Source organism: Sminthopsis crassicaudata, chromosome 2 (genome assembly GCF_048593235.1).
Source record: "Sminthopsis crassicaudata isolate SCR6 chromosome 2, ASM4859323v1, whole genome shotgun sequence".
Taxonomy (NCBI): Eukaryota; Metazoa; Chordata; class Mammalia; order Dasyuromorphia; family Dasyuridae; genus Sminthopsis; species Sminthopsis crassicaudata.
Genome location: NC_133618.1, coordinates 497,969,079 through 497,989,631, shown reverse-complemented (window position 1 = coordinate 497,989,631; position 20,553 = coordinate 497,969,079). Strand labels below are relative to the sequence as shown.

General features: G+C 36.1%; 1 protein-coding gene across 3 annotated transcripts in view; it reads right to left on the bottom strand.

Moving 5' to 3' along the window:
* Window positions 1-1,719: 1,719 nt before the first annotated feature.
* Window positions 1,720-20,553, bottom strand: part of STXBP1 (syntaxin binding protein 1) — a 96,117-nt gene continuing 77,283 nt past the window's right edge. Inside the window, exons 14-20 of one of the 3 annotated variants that reach the window (XM_074293691.1) lie at window positions 19,196-19,334; window positions 18,252-18,361; window positions 17,809-17,910; window positions 15,424-15,509; window positions 13,510-13,664; window positions 11,679-11,802; window positions 3,745-3,859 (exon numbers count right to left, since the gene is read on the bottom strand). In XM_074293691.1, the coding sequence (XP_074149792.1) occupies window positions 11,693-11,802; window positions 13,510-13,664; window positions 15,424-15,509; window positions 17,809-17,910; window positions 18,252-18,361; window positions 19,196-19,334 (702 nt within the window). In that variant the 3' untranslated portion in view covers window positions 3,745-3,859; window positions 11,679-11,692. Of the gene's footprint in view, window positions 3,860-11,678; window positions 11,803-13,505; window positions 13,665-15,423; window positions 15,510-17,808; window positions 17,911-18,251; window positions 18,362-19,195; window positions 19,335-20,553 lie in introns of all 3 variants that reach the window. The other 2 variants (XM_074293693.1, XM_074293692.1) reach the window with 2 other exon arrangements.

Sequence of the window (20,553 nt, the reverse complement as noted above, 5' to 3'; positions counted from 1 at the left end):
CAAACATTTATTGGGCATTTACTTTATAGAAGGTACTTTGTAGTCACTGAAAATACAGTGTGTATACAAATGTAATTATTAACTTTCTTAAAATTAGCAGTATGTGGGCCAAAAGCTTTGTGTAACTGTATCTGTTTTCTTTTTTGTGTGATGTATCTGTTTTCAGGCCCTTTTCCTGATAGGAAGAGAAATTAAAGTTAAAGTAAGTCAGAGAAGAAGGTTAGAGCAGTGCACACTTAGATTTTTGGAGTCTAAAGGAAGATATTAGTAGAGAATGGGAGAAGATATCCATCTCCAAACGGAACTTCTGGGAGAAGCAATAATAGCATAATCACCTGATCTACCTCAATAAGACAACCTTGCTATGTTCACATATTTCTATAGTCACAGAAAGTGAAAAGAGGATTCTGTAGGGTACCAGAAAACCATCATGACCCATTGTTATGCTACATGTAATCCATACTTCTATGAATTCTGGGGTCCAGTTTCTGAAATGGCATGTCGTCATAAGGTTGGTCTTAACACATCTGATAACTCATTTTGTTAATTGATTGACTGTTATGCCATTTATTTGAAGGGCCTGACTTCTTTCTACAAACACTTCTGGGACATCTATCTCAGGTCCAGTACTGCACTGGGTACTCATTGGCAGAGAACGAGGAGGTTGGGAGATGTAATCCATGATCTATTTGGAGAGAATGGCAGGAGTATGGTATGGGGAGCAAATAAGCAAGAGATAAATCATCTAAAATAAAATCCCAAGCTTAAGTAGAGATATATTTTTGTCCTAGTTCTCCTTTTCTTCTCTTGGATATCATCAGAATGGGAGGAGAGATTCTGGTACATACCAATTCATTTTTATCAACTCAAAGCCATTACTGTGATCTGCAAATCTCAACTTCTGGTAGTAGAGCCAAATGTTTTTGAGAAACTTCAACCTGATTAAGTTTAAGTTGCATAATGTCTAACAGAGCTCTCTGTGCTATTTAAGCATTCATTGATAACTTGTTTTATATAAAGACTTGAGATAAGTGCTGTGGGGAAGAAAAAAGGGAAACCAATTGGGAAAAGAAAAACAAAGGCCCAAGAAAAATAATTGGGAATAAATAAAGGGCTTCTCAAACCCTTATACTGAAGTCTACTTTTCAGTACACAGATTACTTAAATCACTTGAAACCCTAGCCCAAAGCCTTGAAAGGCAAGAGAACAAATCTGAATCAAAAAGAACCTGGAAGATTGGATATAAATCAAACAATTCTAGCTTTAAAAAGGTTTGTTACAAATCATTATATAGGTTGAATGACTTGAGATAACATAGGTGTGAGAGTAGAGGAAGATGAGGTAGGCCATGTTAACTTGTAATGTGATCTGAGCTTATGAGGACACTATTATGGCATGAATCTTTACTTGAAAATGTTTATAAAGGTTCCTGATTCATAACATGTAGTCTACAAAACTTGAAGCATTCTATACAAGGGACATAATAGTATATGTAAAGGGCTTAGCTGATGTTGCAGATCTTATGACTAACCTTGTGGAGTGAACCTAGAGATGATGCAATTTCTAAAAGGAAAGTACTGCAAACAACACTGATCTTGAAAAGAAGAAGAAGAGAACACTGGTATATGTCCCAGTGTATCAATTTCCTCCACTCAAGGCAGCAATAGAAAAGAAACCTGCCCATTTATATTCCAAAAGCCAAATAAAATCAGGAGTCACTTCCGTGCGCCATGAATAGGAGCTTATTTATTTCATAGACTTGAGTGCTTTAGTACAGAAGAACAGATATAGAGATGATACATGTTTGTGCTTCAACACTTTCAAACATTGAGATTCCAATAAATTCGAGGTAAACAAGTTTCAAGACAGACTAGCTTTTTTAAAGTTTTCCTTCTGATAAATTATTTTCATATAAATAACCAACAAAGAAAAGAAAAACAATGTCTAAAACAAGATTCCAAAGCATGTACACGGCTATTTCGAAGAAAGAGAAATAAAACCAAGGGCAATCAAAGCTTAAAAAAAAAAATCAGTGCAAATGTTTATAAGCTTTTGCCCTAAAGGGGAAAAAACAGCTTCAAAAAGGAAAAGGAGGGGTGGAAGAGACAAATCTGAAAACGAAGAAGGGGCAGAGTTGATTTTCTCAGTGCAAAGGGAAGGTTTCAATACCTTAAGATAAGAAAACACCATAATGCATCTAAGAGGGAGAGAAGAAAGTCACTTGAAAGGAAAGGAAGAAGGCTTGCAATTAAGCTACCATACATCAAGCTTGCAACAACATCACAAGACACATTAAGTAATATACACACAATCGGCTGGGAAGAAAGGGTGAGGGACTGCTGGGCCTGGGGAACCAGGGGACTCCCACTGCCAGAACATTTCACTACTGGACAATATGGCAGAAACAGATAGTGTGCACGAGGCAGGGCTGAATGCAAAGCGGCACAGAGCCTCCAGACTAATGGTAAGACTGCCTTTTGTTTCAGATTTAAGCTTAATGCAAGGTGGAAATGGCCTTATTTGCATTTTTTAAATTCTCATAAGCATGATGTCATCTGAACTCACACTATGGAAAATCAATTATTATATATGAAACTGAGAATATCTGGGAAGGGATTTGGTTCACCAGGAATAGGGGATAGACAGAACCTACATCAATAATTAATCTGATGTCCCTGTTCTTCAGGTTAAATGAATATATTTAAATCTTGGTAGTCAAGGATCCTTCTTTGTGGAATAATTTTCTCCAAGTTTGACCCTAATAAGAATTAGGTATTTATCATCTGCAGGTATGCAAATAAGGGAGTTTGGGGTCCACATCACTTTGAATTCCCAAGAAGATTAAATAAGACTATAGTTTAGGTTTGGTTGACTAACAAATTTAAAATTCAAAGAACACAGTTTTTCTTTTTGAATAAATATGAAGTGTCAATGAGAACCACATCCTTTCCTTGAATTTACAAAGCACGGTCTAAATGGTACAGGGTTTCAAAGAACAGATGTGGCAGTACCAAGGTCATCTTCCCCTTGGAAAAAGGAAGTGATATTCTCTGGTGCTCCAGTTTTGGACAGCCCTATCCTGGAACTAACTGTAGCTGTACCCCTGGGAGACATCAGGTGCTGAGTAAAGTGGACGGTCATATTCTCCACAAGACCAAACAGATGTCACCTGATCTCTATTTTCAAGTACAAATGGATCAAAAAACAATGAGGAATGGAGAGTGGAAAAAGGACAAGGTACCAATCTGCATTTTAACATATTCCAAGAATACAGAAAATTCTATAGTAAGAAAAAATGTTCAACAAGAATGGGAACAATTCTACCTGCATCCACCCCCAACCCCAGGGGAAAAAAAAGAAAGGACATTTAAAAACCAAATTTCTACCTATCTGTTTTTAAGTAGAGATCATTCATGTTGCACTGGGGTGGGAATAAGGTCACAATGCCATACATAATGGAGGGAGGAAGAGAGAGGAGGTATCCAGTCATCACAGTCTGAAAATCTCATTAGCAGTGCATCACTTGAAAATGAAATTTTTAAAGATGCAAACAAACTCTGCTCTCTTTTATACAGACACAATGCATTATTTCCCTTTGTTTTAAACAAGAAGAAAGCTTCATCAAACACAAGACCAAAAAGGGAAAGCCAGGGCGTGCAGTGGGGATTAATGGAAAATGAGAACGGGTACTGCAAAGTAACATCTAAGACCAGCCGTAGGAAGCTGCCAAGAGCCATAGAGATTATTCACTTTTTGGAAGGGGTTGTTTGGTTATTTTAACTGGTGATTTCTTCATCTGTTTTATTCAGTTTCTTCAGTGTATCCAGCAGTTTCTGTGGGGTGAGGATGTGCGTGGCTCCTAGAGAAGGCAGATTAAAAGAAAAACAAAGTGAGTCTTCTAAGGAAGATGCTAGCCTTCAAACATCTTTCTGCTCTTCAATTATAGATACTGGGCCTGCTAGATAAGGGGCACAGACAGATTTTACTCCCCCACCCCCACCCTGGTCTTGATGAAATAAAGGTCTGGGTTAGGGACAGTATCAAAATATAAATTTTGGGAGGCTTTTGTGGGAGAAAGAATGAACTCCTTAGTTCAGGCAGAAACTGGGACCACACCCAGGAGCAAAGCTTGTTTCTAATTAAGTTGCTCAACACATGCTATCTTTGTCTCTATGAAACACTGACTCTATGGCAATTCCTCTTTTGATTACCACAGTGAAGTCAGAATGGAGAACTATATATATATTTTGGTTGTTGTTGAAGAAATACCAAATACTACATGGGGAAGAGTGCTAGTGATAGGATGGGGAAAGAGGCTGACAAGTTCAAGGACCTGGGAGGGGAGGAGCACTCTCTGAGATCCAAATAATAGGTGCCACCATGGAATTGTTGGTGGGACCTAAGGTGTGCAGGGGAAGGGAGCTTTGAGTACCTAAGGTCTTACCTTGAAGATATCGCGCATTGTTAGAGATTGGAAATGCTTGCAAAAATTTAAGCCTAATGGAATTATTTATACTTCTACTGCAAAAAAAAAAATTAAAAAATGAAGGCCTTCTTTAATAACGAGAGATAGAGAGAGGAGGGAGGGAGAGAGGGAGAGAGAGAGGAAGGGAGAGAAGGGGAGGGAGAGAGATCTAAGTGAAGTTAAAAAAAGATGCATGGATTGTGTGGTTTGGACATGGACCAAACAGAAGAGGAGTGATTTCGAGCAGCAGAGTGGTGTGTGGAGCATGAGGACTGCATGCATGCAGCAGTGGGCTTCAAAGAAAGATATCCTGGGTGGGAGAGAAGGAAATAAAAGCTGTCCGTACTTGAAAATGTGCCTCCCAAGAGACATGGGGAAAGGAAAGGGGGCAATCATAGGTAGTAAGGAGGGAGAGAAAGCTACTGGAAGCCAGATTTAATCCCCAAAATTGGCAGATGAGTTATTTAGCAGGATCCTGGGTCCTTATGCCTTTTTCTGACACTCACAAGAGTTTTCTTGCAACTGTTGATAGAGCAGAAGTGCCTCCGACTAGATAGCTCCTGCCTCCTTGGCTAGTCTAGGGACTGGCACAAGGAGGGGGCTGATAGAAGAAGGGACGTATTGGAAATGGGAAAAAGCAGAGAAGGAGAAAACCTGCATGACCCATTCTCAATAGAAGCCTCTTCTAGCTTGTGGTACACTATTCTAGGCACTCAGGTTTTTTCCTCTATCAATTCTTGCTACTTCCAAGAGAGAGTGACTGAAAAAAAATGCTCTGTTCAAGACACTGAGCTGACTCACTGATTCACAAATCTGGGATAACCCAAACTGAACACACCAATATCAGAAATGCTACCAGACATTTTTAGAGGGTTCCTTCTTCCAAAATGCTTTCATATCTATGATCCTATGATCCTCTTAACATGTCTGAGAGAGATGGAGAGACAGCTATTGTGATTCTTATTTTTACAAATAGAAAAACTGAGAAGCAGTGTTTAAGTGACTTATCCAAGGTTACACACTAGTGACAGGTCTGAGATTAAAAATAATAACTGGCATTTATGACACTTAAAATGTAAAGTTCTTAACAGGCATGACTTCATTTTATTCAAACAATAGCCTTCCAATTTTCAGCCCAATGCAGTCAATGTACTTTTTTTTTTTTAAGTTGTGAATATGAATGATTCCACAATTGTTTTCATCAAGGAAGCACTTTACTGCAGAAAGAAAACAATCTACAAGGACTTTTTCACTGAAAAAATAGCATTTGTACAGAGCAGGAAATCTTTCTAACCTAGTTTTCTCTACAGTTGCTTCATCATAAATACAAAAGCTAGAGGTTCCTAAATTAAGATTTTTTTATGGTACTGGTTGTTGACCAGAAGTGATTATGTAGTGAAACCCCTTGCCTAGCTAGAGCTCCTAGTCTTATCTATCTTTGGATAAAAGTTAGATGGCTAAAATCAGAAGAAGCCTGTTCGAAGTATAGAAATAAGTCAGATATATAAAATGCCTTTAACCAATTCTTTCTTTACCAATTTATTCAAATCAATCCAAGTCACCTAGTAGTTAGTTTTAAAACTCCTAAGTTGGATTGGGTTTAATACTTTTTATTGGTAATACTTAGGTACTCATTACTCAAAAACATTATGAACAATTTTATTTTGTATTATAGACTGTTAATGACCTATAGGGTAGCCTACTGAGTCAGCACCATTAAGCTCTAGTCAAATAAGTTTTTAAATACATCTTTGCAAATATCTGATTTGCTGAAAAACTTAGGTATTTAAGGGTACAAACAAGATACATGGCCTTGATTTAAGTGATCTTTTGTCCCTTAATTTCCCTATGCCACTCTAATTCTAATTCAGAATCAGAAGTGAACCTTGCTAAAGGTCTTCTAGAATTCTGTAATTAACTCTTATTTACATAGTGACTTATGGCATATACAATACAGTAAACAGCATCCTATTAGATTCTTACAACATTCCTGTGAGGTAAGCTTTTCAAATATCAACTCTTTTTTTATTGACTGAGGAAACTAAAGCCTAAGGAAATGCTATTTAAGTAGCAGAGTTGATTTTAAGTCAGGTTTTAGGATTCCTGATGCTACAGTTCAAACACTGAAGTCACTCTCCTGATTTGAGGTTAACTTTTATCTTAAGTAATTTGAAGACTGTAGTAAGAAGACAGAGATAAAGAAAAACTAGGTCTACACCCACCAAATTCATTCTGTTTATGTCCTGAAACAAATCCAAATGTCTTTAACTGTTCTAAAGGTTTGAGGCATAAGTGCAACACCCACAAAATTCTAGTTCTCAACTGTTCTTCTCTGGGCAGTAGGCTTATAATATTCATTCTAGACCTGGGAAAAGTATTTGTCAATGGTAGCTCTTGAATTCAGATTTCAGGCTCCTTTTTAACTTTCATTGAAAAAAACTTAAAAAAAAATTTAATAATAATCTTATCATAAAGATAGAAATATTATAAAATCATTTAAAATATACATACAAACCCAACCAATGAAAAATACAGTATTTCCCAAAATGACAATTTCATGAGGATGCTTTTGAGATTATCCAGAGCCCCAATTTTCTTAAATTTGCTTCTAATCACCTCTTAGCCTTTTCATAAAGCAGTAAGCTCTTCATGATGAAGTTATATAGAGTGTAAGATCAAATCAAATCTTTTTTTTTTTTTTTGACTTGTCAAACTATCTGGTAAGATGTTTAGTGGAAATGAAATGAGGCTAGGCCATTACTTATGGGTTTGAACCCATAAGTATGTGTCCAAGTTGACACATTAACACAAATAAAGGCTATGTTAGCTCTGGCTATAGAAAAACAAGGAAAAGAAACAACAGATAACTGGTACTCTGACTCAAGAACTTACAAACAATGCCTGCCTGAATTATGGCTTCATGGTCATTTATTATAAATTGTATCTTTTCCATTTCTAAATATGTTTAATAACTAAAATTTAGGAGGAGAAAAAAACAGGCAAATTAAATTTTAGTCTAATTTTTGGTCACTAGGACAACTAACACAAGAAAGAGGCATATCAGATTACAATCATTTTCTTTACCCAATCAGGGTCGATAGGGCATGTAGATGGCACAGTAGATAAGGTCACTGGCCCTGAAGTCAGGAGTTCAAATCCAGCCTCAGACAATTCCTAGCTTATAACCTTGGGTGAGTCATTTAACCTCAACTGCCTTACCCCAAAAAAGTTCATGGCAATATGCTTTTTCTATAATGTTCCTAAAAATATACACAATTCCCCAAATCATTTTAGAAGCAGAAAATACAAAATTTTCTCAGGTCCTCTGGTGACAGCTATAGATCTCTGCAGACTATTTAGAAAAAAAAAAAGATCCATTCAGCAAATTAAAGGTTCCTTCTAAGACAGAAAATTATGTCCCAAGAGAATCATAATAAATTGCTATCAGAATCAATGAATTTTCACTCCTTGTGCCTATCTTCCAAAATTCAAATCTTAAAAATTTGAAACTCTTGACAAGAATTGCTTTAATCCTACAAATTATTCACCATAGCTATAAAGAACAGTTTCTTTCTAACACCCACCACCCCCAAAATCTTAAAATATAACTTGCAGCAAATGCTATCCACCTACTTGCCATCTGCATATTATATATCCCTGATTAAGAACTCATCAATGTATGTCTATATTCTAGACTTAAAATAATTGCTCCCATTTTCAAGCCTACTAGAGGAAAGACAATTAAGACAATTATCCATGAACCAATAACATAATCATCCCTGTTTTTCAGGATCATAATAATCTATTTCCACACTGTCTATGGTATCAGAGTCCTGACAAACTTTGTCAGGAAAATTGGTAATAGAATGATGAGAATTGGAAGTCAACCTCTATCTTATGAACCACCTCATTTTTAAATAGCTTAGAGATACAATAGAGATAAACATATTTGTAATACTCTTCTAATGTGATCTAGCTGAGAGAACTATTATCTGAAATTCACTGAAAAGTAATACATTTTAAATGTAATTTTATGAAAAATGTCAGGTCCTATGTAACTACATGAATGAATGAAAGGAAACTGAATTACAGCAGAAAAGTCAAACACTTAGGGCCCTTGGACCACAACAATCCTGAGTGCCAGCTGAATTAGATTACAATATAACTGGAATATATTTGGAAAAAATAAATAAAAATATAATAGAACAGAGATAGTGTTAATAGATGGTTTCTATCTATTTAATAGATGATAGTGGATTTATTTTCTATTTTAGTTTAATACAGAAATACAGCATGTTGGGGTTTAATGGGATTAGAGCTAAGAAGCACCTCAGAAGTTATCTAGTCCGGCCCCTTCATTTTATAGACAAGGGCAGTAAGGCCAAGTGGTAAATTGCCTTGCTTATGAAGGCACTGTAAGGTCAGTGGCAGAAATAAGTATAGTCTCCACATTTCCTAATTTCCAGACCGCTATTCTTTGCACTCACTATTTCAATGTTGGGGTCTGTTTTATGGTTTGCTGAGGCTACTTAAGCCTTCAGCCCTAACAGCCCAATCCCCAGTCACGGGATTGCAGATTTAAGAGTTGGGATGAACCTCAGAGGTTGCCGAATTTAACTCTCATCTCAGAGTGAAGTCTTGAAAGCCCAGAAGTGAAACAGTTTGCCTGAGGGTCATCCAAGCCAGAACTGGACCCTTGGCCCCCACTGAGAGGAAGGTAGAGTGAGAGAAGAATAGTTTCACATAATTTGATTTTTCATGTGGCTAGAGAAGAAAGGAAATATTTTTAATCTTTAAAAAATAATACAGGGCATCTGGGTGGTATGGTGGATAAGGGCCAGGCCTGGTAAGCTCAAATCTAGCCTCAGAAATTCACAAGTCACTTGACCCTGTTTGCCTCAGTTTCCTCATCTGTAAAATGACCTGCAGAAGCAAACAATAAGCCTTCTTAGTATCTTTGCCAAGAAAACCCCCAAATGGGAACATGACTGAACAACAACCAAGAGTCATTGTTTTAACATTTTTTATTTAAACTCACTCTCTAACCACATTCTCTCACCTCTCCCCCAGCTCCTCACTCTTGCCAAGGCCTATAGTTTTTAGCTTTGTAATGTCTCCTGAATGAGCTCCCTTTTCTACAGTGACACTGCCACCATTCTAGTACAGCCTTCATTACCTCAAATCTGAATTATTGCAAGAGCTTTCTTGGGTGGGGGGGAGGATGTCTGTCTGCTTCAAGTCCCCCAACTCCAATCCAGCTTCCATTCAGCTGTTTAGTTAACCTTTCCCAAAGCTAATGTCTGACTGTCCCCTTCCCCTCCCTCATCAATAAACTTCAAAGGTTCCCTATCACTCCAGGTCAAATATGAAATGGCATTCAAAGCCCTTCATAGCCTGTGCTCCCCCCCACAACCTTTCCAGTCTTCTTAAGTCTTATATCCCCTCTCATAATCTATGATCTGGTGACACTGACCTCTCTGTGGTTCCTTGAACAAGAAACTCCCTCATCAACAAGAAACTTGGGACATTTCCCCAAGTTACCTCCCGTGCCAGGAATGTTGTCCCTCCTCGACTCTGCCTCCTGGATTTCCTGGCTTCCTAACTTCCACAGGAAGTCTTTTCTTATTCCCCTTATATCCAATGACTTCCATCTGTTAGGTATTTCCAATTTATCCTGAATCTACCTTACTTACATAGTTGTCTGCATGTTGTCTCCACTATTAGACTGTTCACTCTTTAAGAACAGGGATTATCTTTCTTTGTATTCCCACTGTTTAGCACAGTACCTGGTAGACAGCAGGTGCATAATAAATGTTTACTTATTGACTGAGTGGCATGATAGAGGTTTAAGAATATAATTTTTCACTTAGTGTTCTGGATGATTAAAGTGTTGGGGACAACCTCAATATGGGGAAATGGAGGCAGAAGAGAGACTTAATGGTATTAAATGAGTTAATCCAGATCCAGCTGTCAGATAAACATCTAAGCCTCTATATAATGAGTCTACCCTTAAATATGGTTTTTGTACACTTTCATCCTTTAGGATTTGGAAAATAAAGTTCAATTCAAAACTCAGGTATTCTTGTTAATGAAAAGTGGAGAAAGTAGAAACAATTGAAACAAAGAAAAAACTCAGTATCCTCACAATCCAAATATTTTATTACAACTACTATTAAACAATAAGATATATTTGAGTTTCAAATATGTCTTCTTCCATATTCCAGCTTAAGGAAAAGGGAGAAAAAGCAAAGTATTTGGATTATCACCAAATCAACAATATACTTTAAAACAACTGAGAATTGATTATTTATCTTAGGACTTCTTATAAGTGTATGTATAGCCAAGAGAAAAGCTGACACTAAGATCTTTAAATCTTCAAAGGCTATTGAAAAAATATTTATAGGACAAAAAAGAAAAGTAGAGTAAATATTGAGAAATTAAATGATCAGAAAAGTACTACTTTCCTAGAAGAACATTATAAAATGAGGAACTACTTCATTCACTACTCAGCATCACTAAAGTATACAGTGGCTATAATCCCAGGTCACAGGTCTTTAAAAATTATCCTTTATGATAAGTGTCCATCATAGAAAAAAAATTTTACATGTAATAGCTCTGCCATCTACTTAGGCTCTACTATTTATTTTTTTAAATTCCAATAAACCCACCAGCCTTGTATTAACCTGTTTTATGTTTACTAACCTAAATATTAATTTCTATTGTATCACAGGTCCAACTTCCTCTTGAATTAATTAACCGAGTCTTACTCTCATTTTCATGACACAACCAAAAATTCATAGATTCTCAGAGGCCTGCCCAATGCCCATAAACCCAACCCTGGGCTTGGAGGCTAAGGCATTGTGACTCAGTTGCTGTTTAACTCCCAGCTCCCTCTAAGAGTGCTGAAATTCAAATCAGTTAATTTTCAAATTAAAAATCAGCGGACTTCAGCTTTCTAAACTGAACAGCAGGTAGCAAGATGTGAGGATGTTGGCAAGATTGGGCCCAGAGAGAATTTCATAGTGGGAGTTTGTGAAGGCAGCACTGGACACATTTTCAATCGGTGTTAAGAACTGCAAGCATTTTCTATTTAAAAGAAAACCAAATAAAAAAATAAACTAAAAAGGAAAAAGAAAAGAAAAAGAGTGACGGAATAATCAAAGAAAACCCTTCAGAATAGAAGAGTTTCTTTTCTTTAATAAGCTGCTTTTACTTTGTTTCTGGCTCTCACTCCATTGTTGGAGCCTGATCCTCAAAAGATACCCTAGTGGACTCCCTGAAGTCGGGGTGTCTCAGGTCCATGAGAAATTTGGTGGGAGTAAGAATGTGAGTAGAACCTGTGGGAGAACAGAGGCCAGCTGACTGCTTGAACAGAAGTATGTTAAAGGAACATGCCAATTTAGGCCTATATTTTATGCAGCTGATGATGTGTGAAGAAAGCAAGAGACACACAAAGATGGTAAGAATATCTAAGAAAATGATATAGCATGCATTATTAGGTGAGCTCTTATAAAGGACCTTCTGCTGTCCATGCTAGGCCTCCCCAGAAATTTATTTGGAAAACTCAAGCTCTCAATTCCCAAATGATTACTTCAAATAAGACTCTATTGCAAGGAAAAGGATTTAATACAAAGGCCCAGCAGTAAACAGCTTCTGTCCAAAGGAACATTATTTGGGTTATCTTCAAAGGACACTCATGCAACAATTACAAAAGAGAATCAAGAACATGTTATTACTAGATATTACATATCAATGAGAACATTTACACAATCTAAAAGCAAACTTCAGTGAGAAAAAATCGATCAGACAAATGAAGTTTTAGAAGGGTTAGAAAGGACAAGGAGGTATATAGGTATATAATCTATTTTAAAAAACTATCAAGCAGTTGAGTTTTTCTATCAAGTAGAACAAGACACTATTAGAAATAATTACTATCAGTTTTTATCAGATCTCAGCTCAGATATCCCAAAACTGATCTTGCCTTCTGACCTGATGCTCTAGAGGTCTGATAAACACGAGAATTCAATTATACCGGTATAGTAATGCAACATATATCTTTCCTCTTTAGTTACATACTGTTCATATGAGTATTAGAACTACTCTGAGAGGCAATAGAAATAGAAACATATTGGGAAAAATAAACTTTATATACTAATTCAGGTTAGTACTTACCCTAATCTAGCAACTACCTTGAGAGGTCACATATGAATGGACAGTAAAGGAGTTCTGAATGAGAGAGTGATTTGAATACAATTCCTCTCCCAATGTGACAGGTATTCCTTTATCTAACATACTTGGAATACTATCCGAAGCATCACTTCAATGAATGTTGTTTCTAAAAGGTGCTCAGTCATAGGCTGGATGGTATGAGGGAAAAGAAAGTATTACTTTTAATGGAGTATATACTGATGGAGTAGATTACTACTGAGCAAATACCCCAGAGAAAAATTCCGTTCCATTTTGATAAGAAAATGAGTTTCTTCAACTTAAATTCCACAACTGAACAGTTCTGGGAGATTACAAGAGCTCCTGAAAGCCTGAGGGAAGAAAGGTTTTTTTTTTTTTTTTTTTAATTTTTTGTTTGTTTGGTTTTTTTTGGGCAAAGAACTTTTTTCCCTTCTGATTTTGGAAAAACCAACAAAAAGCAGGACCAGTGAGCACTGGACAGTGGTGAAGAATTCAATCTCATGTTTCTCTGTAATAGATCTGGAAATTGATGGGTTAGGAAGAAGTTTGTTATACTTCATACAAATTTATATTGATGTAGTCAAAGGGAAATCCTTGGCAATTAAGCAATAATGCTTCATATCTCATTTTTAACAACTACCTGAATATAATAAGATATTTCCCCTCACTGAAGGATAATGAGGCACAGGAACCCTTGCACCCTTCCTTAAAATATCTTTCATATATTGTGTTCTGGAAATTCAATTTTACAGGAGGATTGGAGAAGGAAAGGTTGAATGAAACACAAAAGCATGGAATGGTGTCAGAGATTGCTATGGAGATATCCCCTTCCCAATGGAAAATGCTACCCTACTTACCTATTAGCACCTCCCACTTTCCATTGGCTTGTGTCACTTCATAAGCACATCGCATCTCATTTAAACTCACACCCCCAAGGATGAAAATGATGAGGCGAGGACCAGTTCTGTACTCACCAGGAGCCTTGTTCTTGTGCCAGTGTCCATAACGGGCACTAAATGAGAAAGAAAAGAGAGATGTGTGTATATATATTGTACATGTATGCATATACATATATAGAGAGTTACTGAAGGAGAAAGAGAGAGTTACAAATGTATCCCATGCTTGTGTGCTTTAAGAATTAACATTATCTCCCAGGAGTTGATCTGCCATTACTATACGTGTGTGTGTGTGTGTGTGTGTGTGTGTGTGTGTGTGTGTGTGTATTTGTATTCAATAAAACATCATCTGTCCCCCAGCAAAAAGAATACAGTCATTAAAAATGAAAGGTTTGATACCAAATACTTTGTCCCAACTCTGGATGTTGCTGGTCTGGATACCTTTAGGCATGTGAGAGCAATGGTTATTTAGAATCTGATGTTTTTTCCATTTTTCTTTTACCAATGTCCTACTTGGCCAGCTATAGATATCTGAATCACTTTCTCCAGTACTAGTCTACCTTCTTTGTATCACACAACTGTGATTTTTTTTATTTTTAATCAGTCTAACCTAGTTGTGATAATATTTGGAATCTTAGATTCTAATCCAGGATTGGCTGATGTAGACGTCACAAACCTTTAAAAAATCAAATAGTATCAGAAAGAGTAAGTAATGCTTTGAGGTGCCATGGGAAGGTCCAAGGTGCTGACAGAAAATGGGAAAAATAGTAAAGAAGAAAGAAGAGAGGTAAAGGAAGCAAAGATAAGGGAAACAGAGAGAAAGAAAGAAAAAAAAGAGGTGTATATGATGGGAAGGGATAAGGTAGCACAAACAAGGTGTCAGAGGCTAGCTATGTCACAGTATCAGTGACACAGGTTGTCTACTCATAATCGATTCTTCTCGAGACAACTGAAGCTATCATAACAGAAACAGCTGCTACAAGGCTGTCCAGGGTCTACTGTCTTTTCTCAGGAAAGACAAACATGCTTTTGGGACATAGGAATTAAAAGGCAAAAGAGACAAAATGGATAAGGATAACAAGTGAAAATCTGGAAATGTTATGTGTTGCCATCATTAAATATTAAACCTATTTGGCTAGATTCTAGAGCTAAGTATATATGTATGAATAGTATGTATATACTGATTGTATAAATAGATAAAAATGGAAAACATCAGAACTATTGAAAGAACATTCATTTAACAGGTCATGGAAGAATAGAACACATATAATGCTCTGAAGAGTCATAAGAACATAAGTAATAGGCCTCTCATCAGTCAGATGTTTGAGCACTAAACACAGATAGTGAATGGAGGTCACTATAACACAAGCCTTGAAAGATTAAAGATAGGGAATCGACCCATAATTTCATACAGAGAACTCCTTGAGAAGGATATTTTCAACCCAGGCAGGGTGGCACCTTCTCTGCAATATGTAGTCTTAGGAAAGTGTCCTAAGCACTGAGGTTCACTTACAAAGGGACATAGAGCCCACAGTTGTCAGAAACAGAACTTGAACCAAGGTCTGTCTGGCTTCAATGCCAGCTTTTATCCACTACCTTCCACACACACATTGTGAAATGTTTTATTGGTGTGGTTTTTAAATATCTCTACCATACATAGTAACTTCCCAACTATGTCCCAAGTCTAATATATTTAATTCATCTACATTTTAATTAACTTTATTTATTCAAAGTAAAAAAATCATGGGAAAAATACTCCAAGTAGATGGCATTTCACTTTTTATACCTTAACAACAGAATGACTATACAGATGAAATCGCACTAGGGATGGACATAATTTTCTCTCTACTTCTTTCTTTAAGTGCTTTTACATACCTGACAGCAGTAGTACTGAAAGAAGCTGATGAACGGGTAGAGATATAGGGATAGTGCTTGGTATCAAGTTTATCATCAATAGTATCCTAGAAAAAGAGACAGAAAAATCAGTTTATTTAACCTGGGTTGTCTAAATTTTAAGTATGTATGTGTGTATATACAAATACACGCATATAAAGCATATGTGTATATACATACATATTTACAAATGTATAGTTATATCTATTTAACATTCTCTTGTGTCTGTGGCAATCCTTGCATAATCTACACTGATATGTTCTTTCAGCAGTGAAAATGAAAAGTATCAATTTCCCCTAAGATTCCACAATAGTTTTCTTTCTTTTTTACTCTATTCTCCTTTTACTTTCTATGGAAGGTTAGAAGAAATAGTAGTGAAAAGACAAGGAAAAAAAGAAAGAAGGATTCCCAGGAGAAAATGAAGGGACAAGTCACAAGGGTAAAACACTCAATCCAAGAGATCTCAACAGGTTCCTCTGCAAGAAAGGGATAGATGAAGTGCTTCTCATGCAGGGAAAGTCTCATACCTCAGGAGATTCTAAGAATTGAATTATCTAAGTTGGTGGACTATCCAATGCCTGGTTTCTCCCCCTTGCTGCCTAAAAATTCATGTTACTTCTTCTAAAAGTCATGACAACAACAAACTCTGTATAGTGGATCAGGAGAGGGGAAGTTACTTAACAAAGAAGATTTTAAAAGGAGTTAAAACAGCAGAGACAAAAAGAGCATATGTGTGTCACAAAAACATAACCTGACATTCTCATAAATTGCTTCTATTTTTGGCTTAGTGAAACTTTATTTTTGTTTTTAAACAGCAGAATAGCTTATCAAATTTAATTCATTTTAACAAATAAATATATATGTGTATATATATATATATATATATATATATATATAAAGTATCTCCTAGATCCAGAGCACTGTGCTAGGCACTTGAGATATAAAGACAAAAATCAAATGATTGAGGCCCTAAACAAACTTAAATTCTAACACACACACACACACACACACACACACACACACACACACACGTATATAAATTAAAGGTAATTTGAGTTAAGAAAGAATGATAGAGTGCATCGTAAAATTTTCTTACCTAAAATGTATGGATTATAATGCTCAAGCTACATGTTTAACTCAAGGGGATGTTATGAGGAAATCATTTTGTAAAATTTAAAATGCTATAAAAATGGAAATTATTATTATTACAGGTATATCTCCTCTGACATCTTTAGTTGGTCAGGAGAAACAATATTTTGAGGGCAATTAGCTCTACAGGAAGGACATTATAAATGGCAGTAGTCCAAATAATATTATAGCAATCTTTTCTGTATCTTTTTAGATTAGGGTTTGGTTATAAAATATTAATGATGTTATTGTGAAATAGAATTGATCGAAAGCAACTTATTCTTCAAATGCTTATACTGTTTTTAGAATTTCCTGGACTTTCTAGTCCTAACACTACTTTTTCTTGTGACCCTGATATCAAGTTAATTATTTCTCATCTCTCTGGGCCCCAGATTCCTTAAATACAAAATAAAAGAACACCTCAAATCCCTTCCTAGATCTTTTAGGATTCCTCTTGTATTCTTGGAAGGATTCTAGACTACTAGAACAATGCCTTCACTGACCTCTCTACTCTTGTGCAGACTTAACTATCACAGCAGAAAGGCACATTTTCATCTGTATTAAAATCCTTCTCTTTCAAAACCACCAAGCTTATGGAATACCTAAATAAGGCCTTTGCTTACCTCTACCTCTCATCCCTCCAATTAAGTAATTTATTTTATTTTGAATTTTCTGAAAACACATTTTCAAATTGTACTCTGTATCATATTTGCTCATGTATATGTAGGATTCCTTCCCAAAGGCCTTAAGGGTCAAAGATTGTATTTTTTCTCATCTTTGAATGTTCATTCTTAGAATAGCTTCTTGCATGTACAGGTGCTTAGATGTTTGCTAAATTAATACTATTATCTAACAAAGCATAAATAAAACATCTTCCACACCATATTGCCTTTTATTATTGTTTTTCTAAACTTGAGGATATACTTAGGTTTTATTTTGAAAATGTCATTATCTGAGTCTCTATGATTTGAAAACAAGTTTATATGAAAAAACTAATATAAGCAAGTGCATATCAGCAATAAGGATTTTTTGAACAAACATATAACAGTTTGGGAAGAAAAGAGTAGATTAAGTATGTCAATCAGGTGAAAGATTCATGTGTCCTTGGATTCAAGTCATCATGAAAAAGATTTCATGGTCATTGGGTATATAACCTTGCATCAACTACTAAGCAAAGAAAGAAAACTGAACTATCAACAGAAAAATCATGAACCATGCAGCTTATCACTTATCACTTACCTCCATAATGTCTTTAATAACTGGAGTCCAACGTGAGAGCTGATAGGTCTGCTCACTGATGCGTTCCTTCCGCTCTGGCTTGCTTCTGCGACGCAAAGTGGACTGAAAACAAAAGAATAATTTCTAAATCAGAGGCCCTTCTTATATGTACTTGAGTACAGTCCTATAGAGTACATTAAAAAGCCCTCACTTCCTTTTGGAGATACTCTTAAAACTTAAGACTATTGTCAAGAATTTTTAACAGTTCAGAGGATGAGAAATAATTTCAGGATCAACATCAGTAAAATTCCTTGATTCTAATTTTCTGGTTTCGTTATTTCAGATGCTGCTGAGCCTGAGCAATCCATCACTCTTCCCTAAAATAAGCAATGTCACAAACCTTACCACTGCTATTTTCAGTATGGGAACTCAATCCCTAAGAATCTTAGAGGTAGGAAACTTACATCTGTAATGATAGGCACTCCCAAGTGAGCCATATTGGTGATGATCTCACTGTCCTCTGGGGGAATCTGTGCATGCTGAATCAATTTGTTCAGATTTTCTTCAGTAATCCCTAAAAGAACAGCAAGATGCAAACCAACCATAAGACCAACCGTATTGATTTATAAGAAAATAACCAAACATTTAAAAATTTTAGGAGACCTCTTTTTACTTCTAATGTTTTTACAAACATTAATCTTTTATTCTCATAAACCTCGGTGGGGAAACTAGGAAATAAAAATTAACATACTCAATTTAAAAGTGGTGTTCAAGGTTAAGTTGGTGACTATAGTTAAAGCTAAACAGTCTAAATTCCAGTCTCCAATATTCTACAGATTAGATGAAATATTTGTAGGACATCACTACTGTTTCAGTTCAAAGAATTCATTAGTTTAACTTCTCCATAATTTTTTACTATTTCCACATAACTCTAGCATCTTAATAATTCATCCTCTCTTCCTCCTCCTATATACATACTAGTCTAGTTCTAGAGAGGACAGCTTTTTGTTGTTAGTACTGATATTCATATTGTACACTAGAAATATTCAAATGTGGATAAAAATGGTTATGTGGAAGTAGAATTAGAATGAATTTGAGATTTAAATTAAATACCTAGTAAATATGGAACTGATTAAGGCACTATCTGCATACTTCCTCAAACTCCATTATTACTCATTTATTTACATATGTATTATTAAAATACATCAAATTATCAGGGTTGCTTTAGCTCTTTAATAGGAGCTAAATCTGTGATATATTTTTTCTAAAAGTAAAAACTGGTTATTTCTTACTATCTCCCTTTTATCTTCTATAGCTGACAAATTATTTTCTCCCCTCCTTGCTTCTCCAAACCCAATTTCTATTCTTTATTTTTCCTAAAAATGTCTGTTATTCTCCCAACTCCTACCATTTTTCAAGAAGATGTAGAGAAGAATGATGCGGATCTTGTCATAAGTACTGACATTTGCATCCAATAGAATAGGAACAATAGCTCTCATAGGGTCCTTGATCTTCTCCCCTTCAGCATCAGTGCCCATTGCCAGATCCTATAAAAATATATATACCTTAATGGTGACTTTCTCAGTCATAGCTTTTAACACTTCAATAATAGGGCCTTGGAGAGATACAAATTTTGTGGCTGAGATGCATAGTTTAAGCAGACATGACTAAACTTACAATATCACACTCTAATAAAATAATTTCTTCCATAGAATTAGAGAGTGTTGGCCAAATCTCAAGAAAGAAGAACAAATGTCATTTTACAAGGCAATAAGAAGACAAAAATTATCTACAAAGTTAATTGTTGCCAGAGCCTTCTATCCTTTCAGCTGAGTTACAGGATATTTATGCAGCAGTTCCATATTAGTTGAGCATCCTCACAAAACTCTCTTTCCAAAAAAGAGCACAGAAACCACAGAAATTTGGGATATACTTATCACATGAGTGGCTAGGTTATTGGTTGGTATGAGGCTGGCATTCCTGTGTTGGCCTGCCTGTTTCTGGTAATTCAAATATAGGTTGATTTCATGTGGGAACAAAATTTCTTTTCAGAAAAGTTTGAAGTAAAGTTTCTATGCCTCAAGAGTTTCTGAATCTTCAACTTTTTTTTTTTCCAATTAAGTTCTGAAGCAGCTAGGTGGTGCAGTGGATAGAGCACCAGCCCTGAAGTCAAGAGGACCTGAGTTCAAATCTAACCTTGACGAGGAAACTCCAAAACTCTGAAAAATCCTTAAAAGAGAAAACCTCCTTGGACTCTGTCTCAGGGAGGGGACTCCACCTAAGCACAAACAGTTTCATCTTTATCTGGCTCAGTCCAGAAACCCATTGAATTCAATTCAAATTCTAACCCTGGCTGAAGCCCAGCCCAGAGCCAACCTGGGACTCTACCCACAAGCCCCCTTCAGCTTGTAACCAAAGCCCCCTATTATAATAAGAGCCAAGCTGGAGTCCTCTCTTTGCAGAGGTCCCAAACATGGCAGTCTTCGCCTGCCATGTCAAAGGATTTCTACCCACTGGAACCCTGGTTCTGATACCTTTTATCTCTACTAACTAGACTCTACTTCCAAACCCCATAAAAAACCTCTTTTATCAATCTAGGTTTTCAGGTCTGTAAATTCTTTTACAGGAGACTCTTGTGCCGCTACTAGACTTCATTTAACTCTGTATCATTGCGCCAATCCAAAGGGATTGCAGGGGAACTCTATTTGACTCCCTGTACCCCAAACCTGCCACTAGACCTTAATTAAACCTAATTTCATTTAGGTA